Source organism: Apostichopus japonicus, chromosome 3 (genome assembly GCF_037975245.1).
Source record: "Apostichopus japonicus isolate 1M-3 chromosome 3, ASM3797524v1, whole genome shotgun sequence".
NCBI classification, from domain to species: Eukaryota; Metazoa; Echinodermata; class Holothuroidea; order Aspidochirotida; family Stichopodidae; genus Apostichopus; species Apostichopus japonicus.
In genome coordinates, this window is record NC_092563.1 from 18824787 (window position 1) to 18843466 (window position 18680).

Here is an 18680-nt window from a genome sequence, read left to right on the forward strand (position 1 = left end):
GTTTTTTTTTACCCCATTCCCAGTGGGGGGGCCAGTGGGGGGGCCAGCCGATTTCATGGGGGGGCCTCGGCCCCCCCAGGCCCCCCCGTAGCTACGCCACTGATCTATTGCAACGAAATTAAACGAGTTGGGACTTCGGCACATGAGTCTAACAAGGGGACTTCCCTAAGTTACTGTAAACATTTAAACTGGCCATGACACGAAAATTTTCCCTACGTCATTGACGATCTCGAATGGTTCATTCATAGAATTTCTATGTTCACACTACACTACGGTACGACCACTACCAACTTTACCTTTTATATTCATATACCACACCATTGCTCATACTAGTACTACGTACCGCATAGCTGAGGCCTGTTAAACTTAAAGAAAGAAAAAAACTTCTCAAAGGTAAGTTCATTTTGTAGGGCTTGGTGAACTGATTAACAGCGAAAACGACAGTCGAACTTAGTCCACTGACTAGGCTATGTATAGCTGCTCTACTCCCGCGTAGCCTTTCGAGATTCAAGTAGGCTTGTACTGTCGTACAGTAGGCCTCAACTGGCTAGGCTACATTGTAGTGTTACTGGCAAGTTAGGCCTATACTCATTACTAGTCCATAGGCTTGCAAGTTGCAGCAACGGTTTGACGTTATGTGATACCCAATTGCCATCGTTTTCGGGAGTAAGCCACGGTTTCACATCTAAAATGGTGTCCCAAATGGTTTGGATAAAAAACAGCAACTGTACAATTTCAGTGATCTTTAGCCTAAGTTAACTAACACCATGCTCATTAACCTGTCTGTATTCTGTGTTTGTTTTGTCCCGTCTGTTACTGTTACTTGTCATTTAGCCTTTGAAGAAGATCCTGCTACTGTAGGATCGAAACGTTAGGCCAACTCACTTTCACACATTCTCTTACGGTAGCATACGCCCATTAAGAGCCCCATTGACTTACACACTAAATCACAAAAGTAATGTGGTCTCTAAGTCTAGATAGAAGTTTTCACTAGCTTAACGCTACCCATCACCGGATAGCTGACAAGTTGGCCTTTCATGGCACCATCAATTTTCCGTTCCATGACCGTGAAAATTTTTTGCTATCCGAGCTGGAAGTTTTCGTCAAACAAACCTCTTCACTCAGTGGTAAACAAATTTCCTACGCTGCTCCTGGGAAGCCTAAAGGGGTCTAAAATTGCCTCAATTGACCCAATTTTCTCACCACATGTACTTCCATTCATGCTCTTCAACATGCAAGCCACAAAAAACTAGATTATGATTGATAACAGGTCACAAAAGATGTTCTCCTGCTGCTTTTTGGCACTTTTCCTGAAGGAGAACAATCGAGCGGATTGATATAGACTCTAATAGGAGTATGCCACCTTAAGTGAGATTTGAATTTTTTTTTTTTTCCAAAATGATACTTTTCATAGTCGTCACAATATAAGCCACAACAGAATTATATGCAATTATCATTTTAGGTCGAAAAAGATGTATTTTCAGAGATTTCAGTATGCACGGTGCAGTGTGTAAATACACATATGAGCAATACTGTGTAAGCAGTAACCAGGTCTACGTCTGCAACAACATTTCCAGTCATCAATTTTGATAAGCTTGACCAATTTGGGTGCATCTATGATTCTTGCAGGTTTTATTGGTATCCCTGATCACAGTCCACGTGGTCTGGCTTGCCCTACCTGCAGAAACATCATCCATAGAAGGGTCAGCGGTATGAGGGCTTTTTCGTCTCTGGCCCTGAAAAGTGATGAAAACTACTTTTGTTTAGCTCAGCAGATTCCTCCCAAACTGACCCACAGGACATACCCCGATGTGTTCCTGAACTGTTTGGAACATGTTAAACTGATATTGCATGTCACTCCAGTGCAACTGTTAAGTTACTAAGAATAAGAGAAGAGAATTGAAGTCGTTCTTTGCCAAAACTGTATCATCAGGATTTGTAAACAACAGCCTCACTGTAACAGTATTATGGTAGTCAAAAGGAAAGCTTACTGGAATGCTATCTAGATACACTTTTCACCTCAATATCATATCCAGTCCATTTAAAGGTTTGTGCATAGGTTGTTACAATGTATTAAAGACAGTTATAAGAGAAGAGAGGTGGATAGGGGGGCATATTTCATAATAAAACATTCAAATTTGTTGCTCGGCAGAGAACAACAACGTCAAATTACCTTATTCTCCATTGGTGGCAAGCACTGGTTCCTATAGTTACTACAGTAGATCTCCCATGGAAGCATCAGGATATCTCTTTCTGCTGTCAGAGTTGTTTGGGATTTGTTGTTACCTCATCTAACCAGTTGAGTCCATTGATACCACACCCATTCAAAGTATATAGCTGTGCATGCTGAGGACTTAGCACATCAACTTTCTCTGAAAATTGACAAAACAACAGAAAACTAATGAGGAGTGAGTAGGCTCAAAAACCCCTTGATGCACATTGGCAAGAGCAGAAAATGCATACCTTTGTGGATTATTTGCTAAATAAGACTCAAAACATTCTCTGTGCAAGGTATTAGCACTCAGCAGCCACTCCACTTAGGATACAGACCTCATACAACATTGTGCTACAGCTGGTGTAGACTTGGTCTAGGATACTAACGTAGCGCCATTATGAACCTGAGGCCTACTGTAGGCCTAAGCTAACAACATTAGGGGTATTTCATGCATTGAAACTGAGTTTTTGTCCTTAGTCAAACACCAGGTACTTCCAGCTTTAGCAAAAATAACCTAAAGTATGATTACCATGTACTTTAGGTGCCCACAGATGTCAAATTTCACTGAACTTAGTCGTTCACATCACACACACTGCAGGCTTTTTGGTCTGATTCTGAAGGATTTTGAATTTCGTGCATTTGGCACCTACTGTACTTAGCAGATTCAAGGCAGGAATCATACTACGGAAGCTTTGGTAGGTCAAGGCTTAATGACCCAATAGTTTATTGGGGAGGAAAACTGGTTAGAAATGCTCAGAAGGCTGTTCTAGTCTAATGTATGGAAACGCACATGCTCTTTGTGGTACTTTAAGGCTGCAATACTAATTTATGCGTAAAAATCACCCAAGCATGAAATTTTCTGACGTTTGCTTGAAAACCATTTTTACACACCATAGCTACAGTACTACTTTGATCCAAAATTGGGACTTCTAGCACTTAAAATGAAAAATTTGGCATTTTTGCTTAAGGTAGCATACGCCCATTAAAAGCCCCATTGACTTACACACTAAATCACAAAAGTAATGTGGTCTCTAAGTCTAGATAGAAGTTTTCACTAGCTTAACGCTACCCATCACCGGATAGCTGACAAGTTGGCCTTTCATGGCACCATCAATTTTCCATACCATGACCGTGAAAACTTTTTGCAATCCGAGCCGGAAGTTTTCGTCACTTGTAAACAAACCTCTTCACTCAGTGGTAAACAAATTTCCTACGCTGCTCCTGGGAAGCCTAAAGGGGTCTAAAATTGCCTCAATTGACCCAAGTTTCTCACCACATGTACTTCCATTCATGCTCTTCAACATGCAAGCCACAAAAAACTAGATTATGATTGATAACAGGTCACAAAAGATGTTCTCCTGCTGCTTTTTGGCACTTTTCCTGAAGGAGAACAATCAAGCGGATTGATATAGACTCTAATAGGAGTATGCCACCTTACACAGGCTCTCTAGTGGATAAGCAGTTTGCTAATAGTTTTATTTTATTTTGATTCTAAGTTAACTAAGTTAGGCTTCTGCACCTTTTGTCAAGTTACAATGCAAACTGGGAAGGCCTTTAGATACAAGTTACTAGGTTTGAATTGATGTAGAACTGGGGCAGTTCGGACTTTGCCTGCTATGACATACATAGTACACTTCTGCTGCACATCCAAGCAAAATTAATAATTTTGCATTCAATCAATGCTTACATTGAACCTGTTCAAACGAACGGATGGCCAAAAATATATAAAATGAAATTATTCAGGGCAGTTTTACAAATTTTATTTTGAGGATATTCCTGCAACAGTAGCATATATACATAACATCCAGGGATATTTCCAAGGCAATATTTAATCTGGTGATATGGTAGATTAAATCTGAGGACTGGCCCAGAAATCAGTCTTACGTTAAATACCTGAAAAACATCCTACCATGCTATGAGTATCTCTAATTATATCAAATATACCCAGACCTGTGTAGACTAGGCCCATAGGATTAGAAATTATCAGAAGTGCCCTTCACAAGTTAGCAGCTTCAATTTCAGAATCAGGATTATGATTTATAAATTTTAATGAATATTTTGGCATCAATGATAGGCCTTCCATTAATGTTTACGGGAGGAGCAGAGGAAGTTTGCACACAAGGAAACTATACTGCACCACTCAATGTGGGAACATCTGTCTGTATTGGTTCATGATGTCTATGTTATTACTTCAAATTTCAAGTCCATATTTTGTCTTTAAAATATTTTGGTATCACTTTTTTGTCAGTGCTTGTTCACTGTTCAGTACAGACCCTCAAAATTATGTTCGTTGGTCTTGCTTGGAGTAAATATGCTCCATTGTAGACCATGTCAGTATTGCCTCTTAATTTGTGCATGTTAAAAATTTGAAGGGTAATTTTTGCACCAAATCCCTGAGTGGTCCCCAGGTGAATTACCCTTATTTTGCTGAAACCTCACCAGCTTTTGTATTTTACAGGTATATATAAGAAACAAAGTCACAGAAAAGTTTAGCTCCAAAAGGGTTGCAAAACCCAAGCGGTCCTGCAGTTTATACTGCCCTCTGAAAAATACTGTCACAGAATTTATTTTTTTCCCTTTAAGGGTTTCATGTGAAGTTTAATATTGAGGATAATTAATTGTAAAATGTCTGAAAGTATTTAAAAGTGACTGTAAATTGCTTGTTGAATTTGTATAACATGACTAACCATTAATTGACTTCCTAGCACTTTTGCAACAATGCTGATGACACAATACCACCATCGAATGCAAACTTTATTTTTGGTGGGGGGGGGGTGGGGGCGCATGCATAAAACTGTAGAGGGCTGTCAGTATAGTTTTAATCATTTGTACTTACAATGTATATGCTTTATCTTTTATTTTCAGCATTAATTAGCAGACCTATCATCATGGTTTGGATAAACAGTGCCAGTCTGTCTTCATCTTGTCTTGCTTGCCTTACCAGAATAACCCTTGTATGTTTCTCTTGCATGATGTGTGTCCTCTCACAAGGTACGTAGTACAATTTAAACAAAGCCTACACTATGAACACTATGAACCAAACTCATAGCAAGACTGTATAGTCTGTACTCTTAATATTTTAGCATAGTTGCCTTTACACATTCTTGTCCTCGTTGTACTGGTACTCATACTCACACTGAATTGGAATCAAAGTATGTGGTCAGTGCAAACATTCAAATTAATTGCTCATACCGGTTGGTCGTAATTAGAGCCTTATATTTATACTATAAGTTTTCAATTTCGAGTTTCTAACACATTAACATATATTCCAACAGTCCGGAAGTCTAAGATCATGCGAGTCTAAGATCAGTGAGTATAGGATAGAAAGTCGAGGAACAATTCAAAACAAGCTCTCATGTTAGCTTATCAGTATGAGCCCTCCCTCACATAATTACTGTAAGTAGGAGAACAAACAAATATATATGACAAATATAAACAAAGATATAATAACAAATATATAAACAAATATAGCAACAGAGAGAGGAAAAAGGGAAACTAAAAAACAGCACAAAAAGCATAAAATTAAGTATATAATTACCTGTAGTGTTTGAAGGTTTTCTTGAAGGAACATTTTAAGAATTTCAGTCCAAACTGTAGCTGGGAAAAGAATTCCAGGGTTTGGCCTAGTATAGAGATTGTTGTGCTAAGTGTACAGGAAGGTTGAGAAAGAGGGTTGTGGGAACAACTGAAATTTAGAATTAAAAGATTCATGAATGGAGCCATGAACCCAATATAAGATGCAAAACGTCCAACTTGACTGCATCATCGCACTAAATGACATAGAGCGAAGTAGTCCCACACAGACAAACACACAGAGTCTTAGAACAGACCTGTAGAACAAGATACAGAGGGAAATAGTACTACCGTAGAAGTAATTCATCAGCAATCTAATGTATTGTATGTATTGCAATCATGTAATGTTTGTATACATTTTCACATAAATTTTTTATTTTTTATAGGTTTAGAATTCTCATTGTGTGCAATGTTAGTCTCACTAGTGTTGTTTGTACAGTAAGGTCATGGAGTCGATTGTTAAAAAGTCTATGGCAGTCACTTCAGCAGTCAGTCTTTGATAAGAGGGTCTCAACATGGCTTTTGTCAAAAGAGGTCTTGTCTCACCTTTTTTCTTGAGTTTATAGAAGATGTAACAAGCTCACTCAATTGGCAGAAGTCTGTAGATGTAGTGTTCCTGGATTTCCAGAAGGCCTTTGATAAAGTTCTCCACTAGCGTCTTTTACTTAGGCTGAAAAGAAAGGGTGTCAATGGGAATTCACTGTCTCGGATCGAGAATTGGCTTGGTAATAGGAAACAGAGGGTGGTAATTAAAGGCTGTGCTTCTTCTTGGCAGGACGTTACTAGTGGGGTTTTGGGTCCCTTGTTGTTTGTTGCCTAGATATAAATGACATTGACAGAGATATTTTGTGCTAAGAAGTTTGCTGATGACACCAAATTGTATTCTGAGGTCTCTTCCAAAAGCGATTCTGAGAAATTTCATACGGATTTGTATAAGATTTTTTCCTGGTCTCAGGGATGGCAAATGCTTTTTAATGTTGATAAATGCAAGGTGATGCATATTGGTACAGTAGTAGTAACCAAAAGTATACCTATAATCTTAATGGTGTGGAGTTACAGGAGGCCTTTAATGAAAGAGACCTACAGTAGGTAACTACATTGACTCATCTCTGCAACCTTCTAAACATTGTCTTGAAGCTACTAAAAGAGCTAATAGGGTTTTAGGCATGATTGAGAGGAACTTCAGTTTCCTGAAAGAGGACGTAGTACTGTAGTTAGGCTTTATAAGCAGTTGGTTAGGCCTCATCCTAAAAGAGTGTTCCTTATTATAGGCGGTTACAACTGTTGAATCTCACCACACTGGAGCTTAGGAGGTTACATGGTGACAATTTATCCTTCACTGACTTTTCCATGTTTGCTAATAGTAGTTGTTCCAGAGGTCATTGTCTTAAACTCCAAAAGTCACAAAGTAGGATTAATATTTGGCATAACTTTTTTTCCAATAGGGTTGTGAATGAGTGGAATGGTTTGCCTGAGAAAGTTGTACTTGCAAGTACAGTACTGTACTGCAAATGGGTTTAAGAATGCTTTGGACAAGCACTTTAAGCATTGTAATAGGGTCTGAGTGTTTGTGTCTTCAGTTTGTTTTCTTCTCTCCTATAGGGTCCTTGATGGGGACTTGAGTGTCCCTCCTGATCCTTTTTTTTTTCTACTAAACTAAACTAATGCATTATTTCGTCTTTGCTGTATGATCCAATTACTGCTGATAATGAGGTTGTGTTTTTAATTTCTTCTTTTTTCCTTAAATACTTAGTTTTTATCTTTTTTGTCTTTAGCTGTTGATGTAAGGCTGGTAAACATTGCTGGCATTGAACTCTACTCATATGAGCAGATTGGATTTGTAGAAGTTTCAGTGACTGGAGAAGAAGCCTATGTTGCTTTGTGCGGATCTTTAGTGGCAAACTTTAAGACAGGTAGCGTCATTTGCAGACAATTGGGATTAGGACCGCCAGTGCTAGCTGAGAACTTGTATGGATCTTCCCAGGGTTCCAGCGAGACGTTGAAATACTTTCTGGCAGGGTCTTGTGATGGGACTGAGTCTTCCCTAGGAGAGTGTTCTTTAAAATTTTTGAAGGCATACCATGACTGTGGCGTGCTTCAAGTTCAATGTTTACCAGCTATCGCATCAGGTAAGAGTCAGAGGGTTTTTTTTCAGCAGTTTGAGGGAAATTGGTAGTAATGTTTCTTCTATCTAGCTATGTTTCTATGCTTTGTTTCTATGCTATGCTGGCTACATTTCTATCTATGATTCTATCTACTGTAGCTACAGGTATTCCTGTTTTCAAGATGTTTACATTTAAAATGTGCTAATGCCATTTAATTTTTAGGTTAACAGGAGAAGGATATATACTGTGTGTTTCATCTCTTCAGTGCAGGCCTTAATGTTAGTATTAGTTTTAATAACTGAACCAAAACATGTTTTTTTTTTTTTTTTTGCATAGAGATGTTGCAGGTTACACTATTTCAGATACTCTAGGTACATCTTGAAAAGGTTTCTGTGGTTACAGATTTCATGGTCTTTATTCCCCGAAATTTGTCCAAATGCTTGCCTGTACTATTGCTTCTATATTCAAATGCCATCTCTCTTAGTAGAGTCATTACATTCCATTCTCACTCACTCACTCACAAAATAAAAATAATAATAATAATGAGTAAATAATCAGTTTAAACACAAGTCAACATCGATCCATCATATAAATAGACTATGTACTTATTTGATGTTTTATGATCAATGATTATTTTGTCATAGATTTTGATGTGGCTTTAGTACGGCGCAGTCAAAACAGTATGGAAGGCATACCGTTGGTGTACCTGAATAGGCAGTGGTCTCCAATATGCCACGGTGTCCTCAATGACGCTGTCTGTAACCAGTTGGGTCTCGGAGACGAGGGCGGCTGGAAAGAAGCGCCTTCGTGGGTGGAAGTCTTTGATAACACGCATCGAGAAATTGGCTTCTCCTGCTCATCTACTACAGAATCTCATCTGCGAGAGTGCCAACTGACTGCCAATTCCTGCTGTGGATGCACAGGACATTTATCAATTTCATGTCTTGGTGATTACGGTGGTGACGATGACGATGACAGCGGTAACGGTAGTCGAAGAAGATACTCAGGAGGTGAGTCAGTAGTCTCAGCAGTCAATAGTTGTAGTCCGTACGGCCTCTAAATGTCAGACCGTTTCAAGTTGCCAATAATTTCAAATGTGGCAGGGTTAATCAAAGTTAAACCACACTGATCTGTATCACTCCTGAGTTGATTTTGTTTGTTAATTTTAAAATGAAACTTGCTTCTACAGAAACAATGGTAAGGTTTGCTAAAATACCATTTAGGTATCATGACCAGTGTTTCCGCTAAGCCGCTATGACGCGATTTTGGCGCAATGGCTTGCCGATTTGACGCACTGGCGTTCAGAGAGAGAGAGAAAAAAAGAGGGTTTCATTTTCTCCTGAATTTTATACAGTGTGAATAGAAAAAAAAAATCGTTTCAAAAGTCATGGTGTTCAGAACTTCAACTTGAAGTGAAGAAATTTTTACTGTAAATTGTTTCCAATTTAGCGTCAGAAATTTTAAATTAGCGATTATTAATTTTACCGTAGCGCTGTTTTTCTATACAGTCACGTAGATTAAGCTCGATTGCTGTAAAGCTAAATCATATAACATAACATGCACTGATGCATTGCCTACACTACGATGGTTCGCAATACTAAACATAATATCTGTGTAGCCTACCTTACAACCCTAGCAAGTGCTAAAAAATGCCCTCCGAAAGCACAATTGCGAGGGCGAAAAAGAAATATAAGACAATCGCCCTCGTAATATCAGGTGTTTGTGTAAATTTAATTATGACATGCTTTTTGTTTTAGCTAGGGTTTGCAGTAGCGGCACGTATCGCACAAACAGTTTGAAGCAGTGCGGGAGGGTCGCGCACAATCACCGGGAACTACTCGCGCACTTACTGGAAAATTACGGCCTCTAAGCAATTGCAGTACCAGCGACAATAACCTCAAATCCCCAAATTCTCCGACCACATGGTAGCCTAACTTCAAACTAAGTCAACATAGAACTATAACCTAGCCATCTGTTTATTCGCTTATTAAAGTTGTGTCGCAAATAAAAAAAATAAAAATATCCAAGAAAAACTGCAATATTTGACAACATCTTAGCCTAACAACCACACTAAGTCATTGTGAAAGGTAGCCTAACCATCGGTTTGCCAAAAAAAAAATAACAATACTTTGCGTAGCTTTTTTTACATACTTTCCTTGCTGATATCGTCGCGTGCAAGGTAGCTAAACACCACACGTAGTCAACGGGAAAATCTAGCCTAAGCATCTCTTTATTCGCTGAAATTGTGACGCAGTTATCTAGAACTAAAATATCCATGAAATACTGCAACCTTCGTCCACATGTTAGCCTAACAACCACACTAAGTCAATGGGAAATGTAGCCTAACCATCGGTTTGCAAAAAACAAACAACAAAAATTGCTGAAAATCGGCTGTTGTTTGGAAGGTGTATGTTATGTCTTAGAGAGGGAATGTTGCATGTATTTACGTACACCGTTGCTGTGGCGATGTATTGAAGGTTTTAACTTCGATTACTTTCAGTGGTATAATGGTTTCGTATTTGGTTGTTGGTGATTTTATCCACAAACGAATAAATGCATGACTAAAGGAAAGGGCACCTTCAGTAGAAGTAAACCTGTGTTTTCTATTTCAGTTGATGGGTTATTCGTTTTTCGTCATATATTTGGTGGATTGACGTTATTTACTAAACGATCGCAAATTTTGGCAATTAAACTTCAATGAATTTGCTATAACTAGGAAGAAGGTAATTGTGCTTACTTGATCCTGATATATGTTTACAACGTTTTCCGCAAACAACATATCGAACTTTGGAAAAGCGCCCCCTTAAACCTTAAAAAAGCCCTCGTAAATACATTAAGGGGGGCATTTTTAACTTTTCATTTTCTAAAACAGCCTCCCAGAGCCAAATGTAAATTCCTATCCAGCATTGCAAGTGGTGCACTATATTTGAGCCAAATTTAGCTTGTAATAATAAAGTATAATATGCAACGAACTAATTTATTATGATTTAGCAATCATCGTTTAAATAAAACTCAGGGTTCCATGCCTCAATTAAAACAGACATTGGATTGGCCGATGCTTAGAACACAGGGGTGTAGCCAGTATGCAGCACTAAAGGCCCGGGCCTACACTTTTTTGGCCAAGTTTTCTTATTTTTTTAAACACCCATTACTCAAATCCATATGCTTGCTGGACGAGTTTTAGAGTCTAGACAGGAAAAACTATTGAAATCTATGTCATCTATGCTGTCATTTCTATCACGTGCCGTTTTATCTACACTCTACCTGCCGAAAAAGACTAGTATCCGATCTTGTCAGTTGTTTAACATCTAGTTCAGAACCCATTTACGCAGATAATATTTCAGTTGAGAAACATTCCACAGTCAAATAAGCCTATCGTTGATTAAGAGACTTTATAGAGCTGCAGCACTTTGTCCCCTGTTGTTACTGGCTTACTCTGTACATGTACCTTGCTAATTTTAAATATATTATGTAGTATTGAATTAAGTACTTTTTTAACTTGTTTTTTTGCTTTTGTTTAAAAGTGATATTGAATGAGGTGTCTCAATTTACCAAGAGGCCAGGGTACCAAAACGAACACTCGGGAAGGGCTGTTTCCGGCCATCTGGGGGGTTTGTAAAACCAAAAATTTTCTTGAACGCTCCGCGCCAACCGATGGTGGCGCTCCGCTCAGATAGTCTTGCCTACATGTTTGAAAATCCTGGCTACGCCCCTGGTACTAATACTGTCGGCAAAATGTAACATCGTGAAAAGTCACAAAAACATTGACCGATTGTGTTTTTGGTTCAATAAAAATTTTTTACCCCTCCTCTTAGACCCCTCCCCCAGGACGGGGTGAGTCAAATATTCAGATATTAGCCATTTTGACTCAATGGGAAATTTCTTAGAGGAAACACTGATCATGACATGGTTTAATCCAGCACTGTAGTAATAATTACCATGGAGTTATTTATCTAACAAGATAAAAAGGAAGACCCAGTTTTGGAATGGTCAAAAACTCTCAAGGTGTCACATGGTCATTCTTGGTTGTCTTCATGTTCACCCAGTCATGAGGTAATGTGTTTACACTCTGTGAACACATCTATGATCAATGTTGTTATTCATGTACCCATTGATCTAACCACAGTGATATACATACATTCATACATCCTCAATATACTCACAAGGCAGTCAAAGATTTGGGCTATTAACTAGCTAAAGGCCAGTGGATTTTGCCCCATGCCAGTAGAAAACATAAGTACTGGCATTTTTCTGCCAGCAGACAGTGTGAGTGTAGAATACATGATGAATCTGTCATTGATCGTCAGTCAAAGAATCGGCATGATTACAGTATCACTGCTAGCAGTGAATATTCTTGGGCTGCTCTCAAAAGTCTGTACTGATCATAATTGATTCCAGCGAGAACTTGACTTTAGCATATCCATTTTGTTGGGCACTGCCTTTTCTTGTTTTGCAAGGTGGATAGTTTTGTGGCAATGTAGGCCTACGTACACCCAGGGTTGGCATTTTCTCCGGAAAAACCTGTTTTTCCCACTAAGCAGTAAAAACCGGGAAAAACTGGTAAATACCGGTAAAAACCGCCACCGTTTAAAAAACTATTATTAATTGTCCGTAATATGCAGGGTCATCAGTAGGCACGATATTGTTTCATGACAGGCATATGTTATTGAATATGGGAGTTTCTTAGCTTCATTTTGAGCTATTTTATCACAACCTAATTCTACTTTTTGTGGAAAAAAGAGTATTTTTCAATTGCACATGTACTGTATAGTTATTCTGTCACGATCTCTTTAGCAGTATGCATTGCCTATTGCCCAAACCATTATAGGTCTACACTGGGACACTCACCACTCCTAAATTCTTCAGGCCTATTATGTGCTCAGACAGTTCATTCAATTAATACAGTAGGCAACAGTCTATTGAGGTGAAACTTGTAGCTTGCTATAGGTATCTACGAGGGAAAGGAGAAGTGGACTGGTAGTCTGTGCCTACTGAAAACCTAAGGCACTTCAACCTGAAAGTATGCTATAGCAGGAGCTACAACATCAGACTCATAGTCTCATACTGGACACTGTCATTAGAGTTCTGGGAATTATGTGTTTAAACGTTAGTTATTTACTCTGGAGGTCCAGCTAATATTCACTTTGCAAAATTGTTATGTCGAGGTTGAACACTTTATAGGTATTTTTTAGTTTCATGTATATAACTTATATTTTAAGACACAAAAACATGTTCATAGTTCATACTGTAGTTTGCAAGAATTGAACAGAGTACACTCTATGTAGTTTTCATTGTTACTTGAGAGATCTACTTGGCGAGCGAGTTGTAAAAGTTACACTGTTGTGTAATATGACGAACCATAGCCCTAGGAGGCACCAACAGCTTGATAATTGTCCATTCTCTAGATTATGGAATTATGCATCTCGATAGGAAAATAAAGTTGGTTGATTTGAGCATCCAATATATATTTATTTGAATTATTTATAATAGTAAACTGGTAAATCTAGTAAATCTAGTAAAACTAGTAAATCGGTAAACTCACAAAGTTATAGATCATGGCTGTTCTTTGGATGTAACCCAACCCCCTACAATAAGATGCCATTTTCTTGTAGTTTCTATGCTAATCGACAAGTTTCACATGAATTTTTAGAAATTCTATATAATTTGAGGTTTTTCCCAGTTTTTCCCACTTATAGGTGGGAAAAACCGCCCGGTAAAAACCGGCCAACCCTGCGTACACCGATACGTGGATGGTTGATAACACATGAGTTGCTGGTGTCTCTAGGGCTGGTGTCTCTAGACTAGGGGGCTGGTGTCTCTGGAATAAGGGGCTCAATTATCTTCTTGAGTGACCCAGTTGCTTTCAGTCCCTCGATTATCGATTGTAAATCTGTAATCGGCAGGCTGCGTAGCCTGAACTTTTAATCAACCCCAAGGGTAAAGATCCATATTCTGTACCCTCTACCCGACACCACTGGGAGGCCCATCCCATAATCTCACAATACAGTGTATGTGCTGTAGAATATCTTGCTTGGCGAGATCACTCTCGTAGGAGGACCAGAAAAAATTACCAAAATTGAAAAAAAAGTAGGAATTTTCAGTCAAACAGCTGATGTTGGTTTCATTGTTCTCTTTTAGGTTCTTCCTACCTCTACCTATTTGTGGCTATGATACTCTTCGTGATCATCATGGCGAGGAGGTTCTGGATCGCAAAGACTCGTGCATCAACGCAGAGTCAAACCAATGGCCGCCTTTGCACCCTGTCAGGTAGTGTACGGACGTCACGTGTGCGCCGCCCTAGGGATGCAACTTCATCTTCCAACAATGGCCCAAGTATTCCGGCAGCCCAGTACACCAATACGCAGACGTCATTCGGTGCAGAGTACAACACACCCGCTTCGTTTTCAGCGTTGCCACCGTCTTATTCAGCCGTTAGCTCCCCAGCTTACCCTCCCATATCTGAACCTGGTGCACAGACTTCTGTCCACGATCAGCAAGTGACCGCCCCGGCCGTAGACCCCAATTTACCAACCTACGAAGAAGCATTGAAGGCTGATGGTCCCAGGTAAACAGAAATGCTTCAGTTTTCTTGTTCAGGGTTAATATTCCGCCTCCTGTATACTGCATTTTGTAATATACTGTATCTCGTTTTGCTGATTCCGTGCCCTGAGACAAAAGGGAATCTATGCGATGCTGATGGCATGTGTGAGTGTGAGACAAATGCTTGTAAGCACGGTAACTCAAAACGTTCATGGTGGAATAATTTCATATGTGGATCTGTCTTGTTAGAGTACAAGAAATGATTTCTTTTCTGTGAAGTTCAAAGGACATTTGAGGTCAACAGATTGCAATTTTTTAAACACAACTCAAAAAGAACATCTTTATTGAACTGATCGGTATGTAGATCCAGCTTGGTGAGAACAAGAACCCTAACAAAATTGAGTTCAGTTTACTTCTGTGAAGGGGCTCTGAAGGGTTGGAATGTGTCAATGTGCAATTAATATTTTCAGATATAGGAAAATGTTGACATTGAGAAATATTTCCTAATGTATATTAATAGTTATGTCTTTCAATGTAAAGTCATTAATTCTTATCATTGTTATTTTTCTATAATTAATTATTTTGTGTTAAACCTCATCATTATTGCCCCCAACATTGTTGCCAAGGAGGTTGAAAAAATACCATTTTGTCTGGAGATTCTGACTTGACAGGTTATTACAAGACATCGGGGAATCTTAAACTAAAACTTTGGTTGTGGAAATTGCTTTGAGCATAGCCTTAAAGTGCCTGTTTAAATCTGAGTACAAGTGACCATTATCAGACTTTTTGTGTATTTGACGGCAATACTGCTGACCGTTAAAAGAATTAACTGTCGTTGAAATAAAGAGTTTAATATTTTTAGTGATGGGTAGGGTAAACCTTTGTTTAAATTCCATCAATAGTAAGCTTAATCTATTAACTGATATTATTTAATGTTAGGAGCCGGGGTGTTAGGAGGGGGGGGGGGGTGGTTCACCTCCGGTCAATGTCAACATGGGTGCAGCTAACCGAAGCTATAATCAACCTTTACCAATTATGTGTGAAAAAATTGTGACCAAAACATTGCTTCAGTAATCTTATACAAATATTATGATTTTCATTACGAAAAAGTAAGGAGCAAAGCAATTAATAACCTGACCTTTATGTGAACATTAAGGCTTGTTTAAAATAACAGCAAATGATTTTAAGTTTTTTTTTTTTTTGATCTTTGATGTGAAAATTTCCTTACTTCAACTGATGTTCCAAAACTCAAGAATAAAAAGACATTTTTAAACAATATGTGGGCTTTACATGAACACCTCATGTAGCGATTATACCTCATTTAATGTAAGCAATATCGATAGAGGCTTTGTAAGTGCTAGAGTATGAAAGGTCATCAGTATTGCCGCCCCAACCCCCTACCTCCCCCTCCCCCAACAAAATTAAGCAAAAAGATGTTAGAATGTCGAGTAGTGATATATTCATGGTGGTGTTATTACCAGTGTTCGATTTTTCCGGTATCGCATCGCAAAATGCGATCCAAAACGACAAACTTGCGAGACGTTTCCAAATCAGCATCGCACATTGTGCCGATTTGTGCGATACAAATTCCTAGTCAGATTTGGGAGCAAACACTCAAACATTAACTTAGGAACTGTCGATCACAATGTAGAAGTTATACTTCATTGTACAACTTATTCACTTGACCGTATAGCGAAAAAAAACCTGAAAAAATATTATCCTACCATAGTTAAGTGTAAAGCAAATAGCCTAACCACCTCGGCGGTAACGGATCTCACGTAACTAAACTCCCTGGCAACGTGCCAAAAAAAAATGTTAACAAACAGGTGTTACACAGGGGATGAGCTCACAGTTGTTGGGAAGGTACCTGGGCAAATTCGCAGCACATGTACCGTGGTACAGTAGTTGGGTATAGGGTTAAACACTGCAGTTGTAAAAATGTACGCATAGTGCACGCTATTCATTGTTAGGCAGTCTAGAAACGGGGCTTTGCTGAACGTTGTTTATTTCATAATATCGGAAGTTTTGTAAGTTGCACTTTTTAAAGATTGAAAGACAGATTAAATCTCTTTTCATTTTATAACATAATATAGCTACTTTAACTTGTCATTTTAAAATTTTCATCAGTTTCGTGACAATTTAAATAAAAAAAGTTGTCAGTATTTTGCATCCTCAACTGCGAATTTTTTCATCGCCAGACATCGCAAAAAATGACAATTTTCGGGGGCTTTCGTCCCCAGGATCCCCACAAGGGGTTCTAACCCATGACCCCACCATAGCCCTAAGACGGGCCCCTGGACACCACGCCTTTATGCTTGCACGTTACGCGTACTAGGCAGGCGAACACCGGCGGGAAATCGGCAGTGTGTTCGCGGGAAATTGAACAAGGTTTTCCAACACTGCTGAACTGTGCAGTTACTGTATGCATCATGTTCAAGGTTTTCACGGAGGCCTTTGAGGAAATGAATGGTTAGTACAGTGTATATATGCTGCACTAATGCTGTGTGTAGGCCAAGGTTCACGAATGTCATTGGTTATATTCGCGCGCCGTAGACGTGTTTTTAGATGTTACGGAGAGTCAGGTTTCCATGGATATTAATCGAAAATGAATCTGAGTTTAACTGACGCTAAAGAAATGGATCGTCTTGGGCAGATTAACAAATCATTGCAAGTATAAATAAGTACAGGTAGCTCTGCTGTTAAAAAGAAAAGTTCAATATCGGTTTGCTGTTATCGGCAATTAGGCAAAATTTTACCGATACCGATATGCTGCCGATATTGCAAATATCGGCCGATACCGATATTGAAAACGATTATCGTAGCAACACTAGTATAAATAATAATAATAAACAAACATTTTGTAGTTAATACATTGATCGCCAACATTTGGTCCATTTTGTGGTAATTTCAAAACTGCTATTCAATATTGGGGAACTGCTATGCAACAAAAATATTGTATAGCAATTGTCGAAATTTGTTGCTATGCAATTTTTTGGCCATAAGTCGAACCCTGGTTATTACCATGTTCAAATCATTGTATAGTAATTCATGTACTACTTAAAACTCTGTCATGACATGGAATATTTTTTTACTGTAGTAGTGATCGGGACCAATACTGGTGGCCTTAAAACAGTAGAGGCTTTTAAAGTTATTATTGTTATCATTTCTGGTCACCTGCTGTAGGCAGCCAAATAACCTGTACAGTTGGCGTGTGTTTGTATGTATGTGACGCACTAGTTTGTTAACACGTTATCTCAAGATAGGTAACATCTGCAGTTCACATAGTTGGTGTGTTGCTTCCCCAAAGAACCCTATTGTTTTGGGTGGAGGTCAAAGGTCATCTGGGATCAGAACCAGATCCAGAACCTGTCAATCAAAGGAGCTCATTTAAGGTCACAACTTGATATCCTTGTTTACACGATATCTCAAGATAGGACACTTTTATGGGCTCTCGTATTTTACATGTTGCTTCATGCAATGCAATTGGTCGCTCTATACGTTGCTGTGCAAGCAGCTTATATATCCACAAGCTGCTGTTATATTGGGGAAAAAAAACTCACAGCTATACGGAGGAAATGTCTTAAAATCAAGCTTGTTTAAGTTCATTGCCAGGAGTTTTATGCTCTAATAAACATAACTGCTCATGGGGTTCTAGGCATGATGGTAGAGTTGGCTGTCATAATATTGCTTTTATTAGCTTTTCACCTCCTTGCTTCAGGAATTGGACCACAGTGCCTGTTTTCTATGATGTCATAATGGGCGCAGGTGTTTGTCAAAATCTTTACTTTCCTCTCATAATCTGCATTTTTCATGTTAAAATGTGAATGTAGCTGTTATTGTTCTCAGTACTTCTTTCATATATATATATATATATATATATATATATATATATATATATATATATATATATATATATATATATATATATCAAAATGCAATATGATTTTCTTCTGTGGATGAAATTATGCAAAAATTCAGCTCTCTGTTGCAAGATGTATCCCCCCCCCCCCAAAAAAAAAAAAACATACACAAAATTTGAAACATTCATAGATATTTGCATAATGCAGAATGCCATCAGGGTGTGGTTTTGACCTACAGGTAACAAATAAAGATGTAGAAATCAACTGCAGCCACTGGAAAATATCCCATTCAATAAGTTTGCTCTGATTCAGGACCCAACCTCTAACTTTACAACTGATATTGGGCCGGGAAAGGGGAAGCATTTAGAACAACTGTTTGATTTAAAC

General features: G+C 38.6%; 2 protein-coding genes and 1 long non-coding RNA gene across 5 annotated transcripts in view; 2 read left to right on the forward strand and 1 right to left on the reverse strand.

Moving 5' to 3' along the window:
• LOC139965340 (uncharacterized) overlaps positions 1–3464 on the reverse strand; it is a 146409-nt gene extending 142945 nt beyond the window's left edge. Inside the window, exons 1-3 of one of the 2 annotated variants that reach the window (XR_011792224.1) lie at positions 2745–3464; positions 2174–2372; positions 400–1736 (exon numbers count right to left, since the gene is read on the reverse strand). This is a non-coding gene — a long non-coding RNA (uncharacterized lncRNA). The other variant, XR_011792223.1, reaches the window with a different exon arrangement.
• The window catches only part of LOC139965330 (alpha-amylase 4N-like), a 37683-nt gene that overhangs the window by 11912 nt on the left and 7091 nt on the right, over positions 1–18680 (forward strand). The gene's annotated exons all lie outside the window — the stretch shown is intronic.
• LOC139965334 (uncharacterized) lies at positions 184–18328 on the forward strand. Its single transcript, XM_071967581.1, has 5 exons — positions 184–393; positions 5081–5206; positions 7564–7917; positions 8538–8903; positions 14032–18328. Exons 2-5 carry the CDS (start codon positions 5104–5106, stop codon positions 14460–14462), a joined length of 1254 nt encoding a protein of 417 aa, XP_071823682.1. The 5' UTR covers positions 184–393; positions 5081–5103; the 3' UTR covers positions 14463–18328.

Bases quoted from the DNA above. Each gene is read 5' to 3' on its own strand.
- LOC139965334 (XM_071967581.1), top strand. From the start codon at position 5,104: ATGGTTTGGATAAACAGTGCCAGTCTGTCTTCATCTTGTCTTGCTTGC. The intron at 5,207-7,563 runs GTACGTAGTACA...TTTTGTCTTTAG, and splicing joins GATGTGTGTCCTCTCACAAG to CTGTTGATGTAAGGCTGGTA. The intron at 7,918-8,537 runs GTAAGAGTCAGA...ATTTTGTCATAG, and splicing joins TTTACCAGCTATCGCATCAG to ATTTTGATGTGGCTTTAGTA.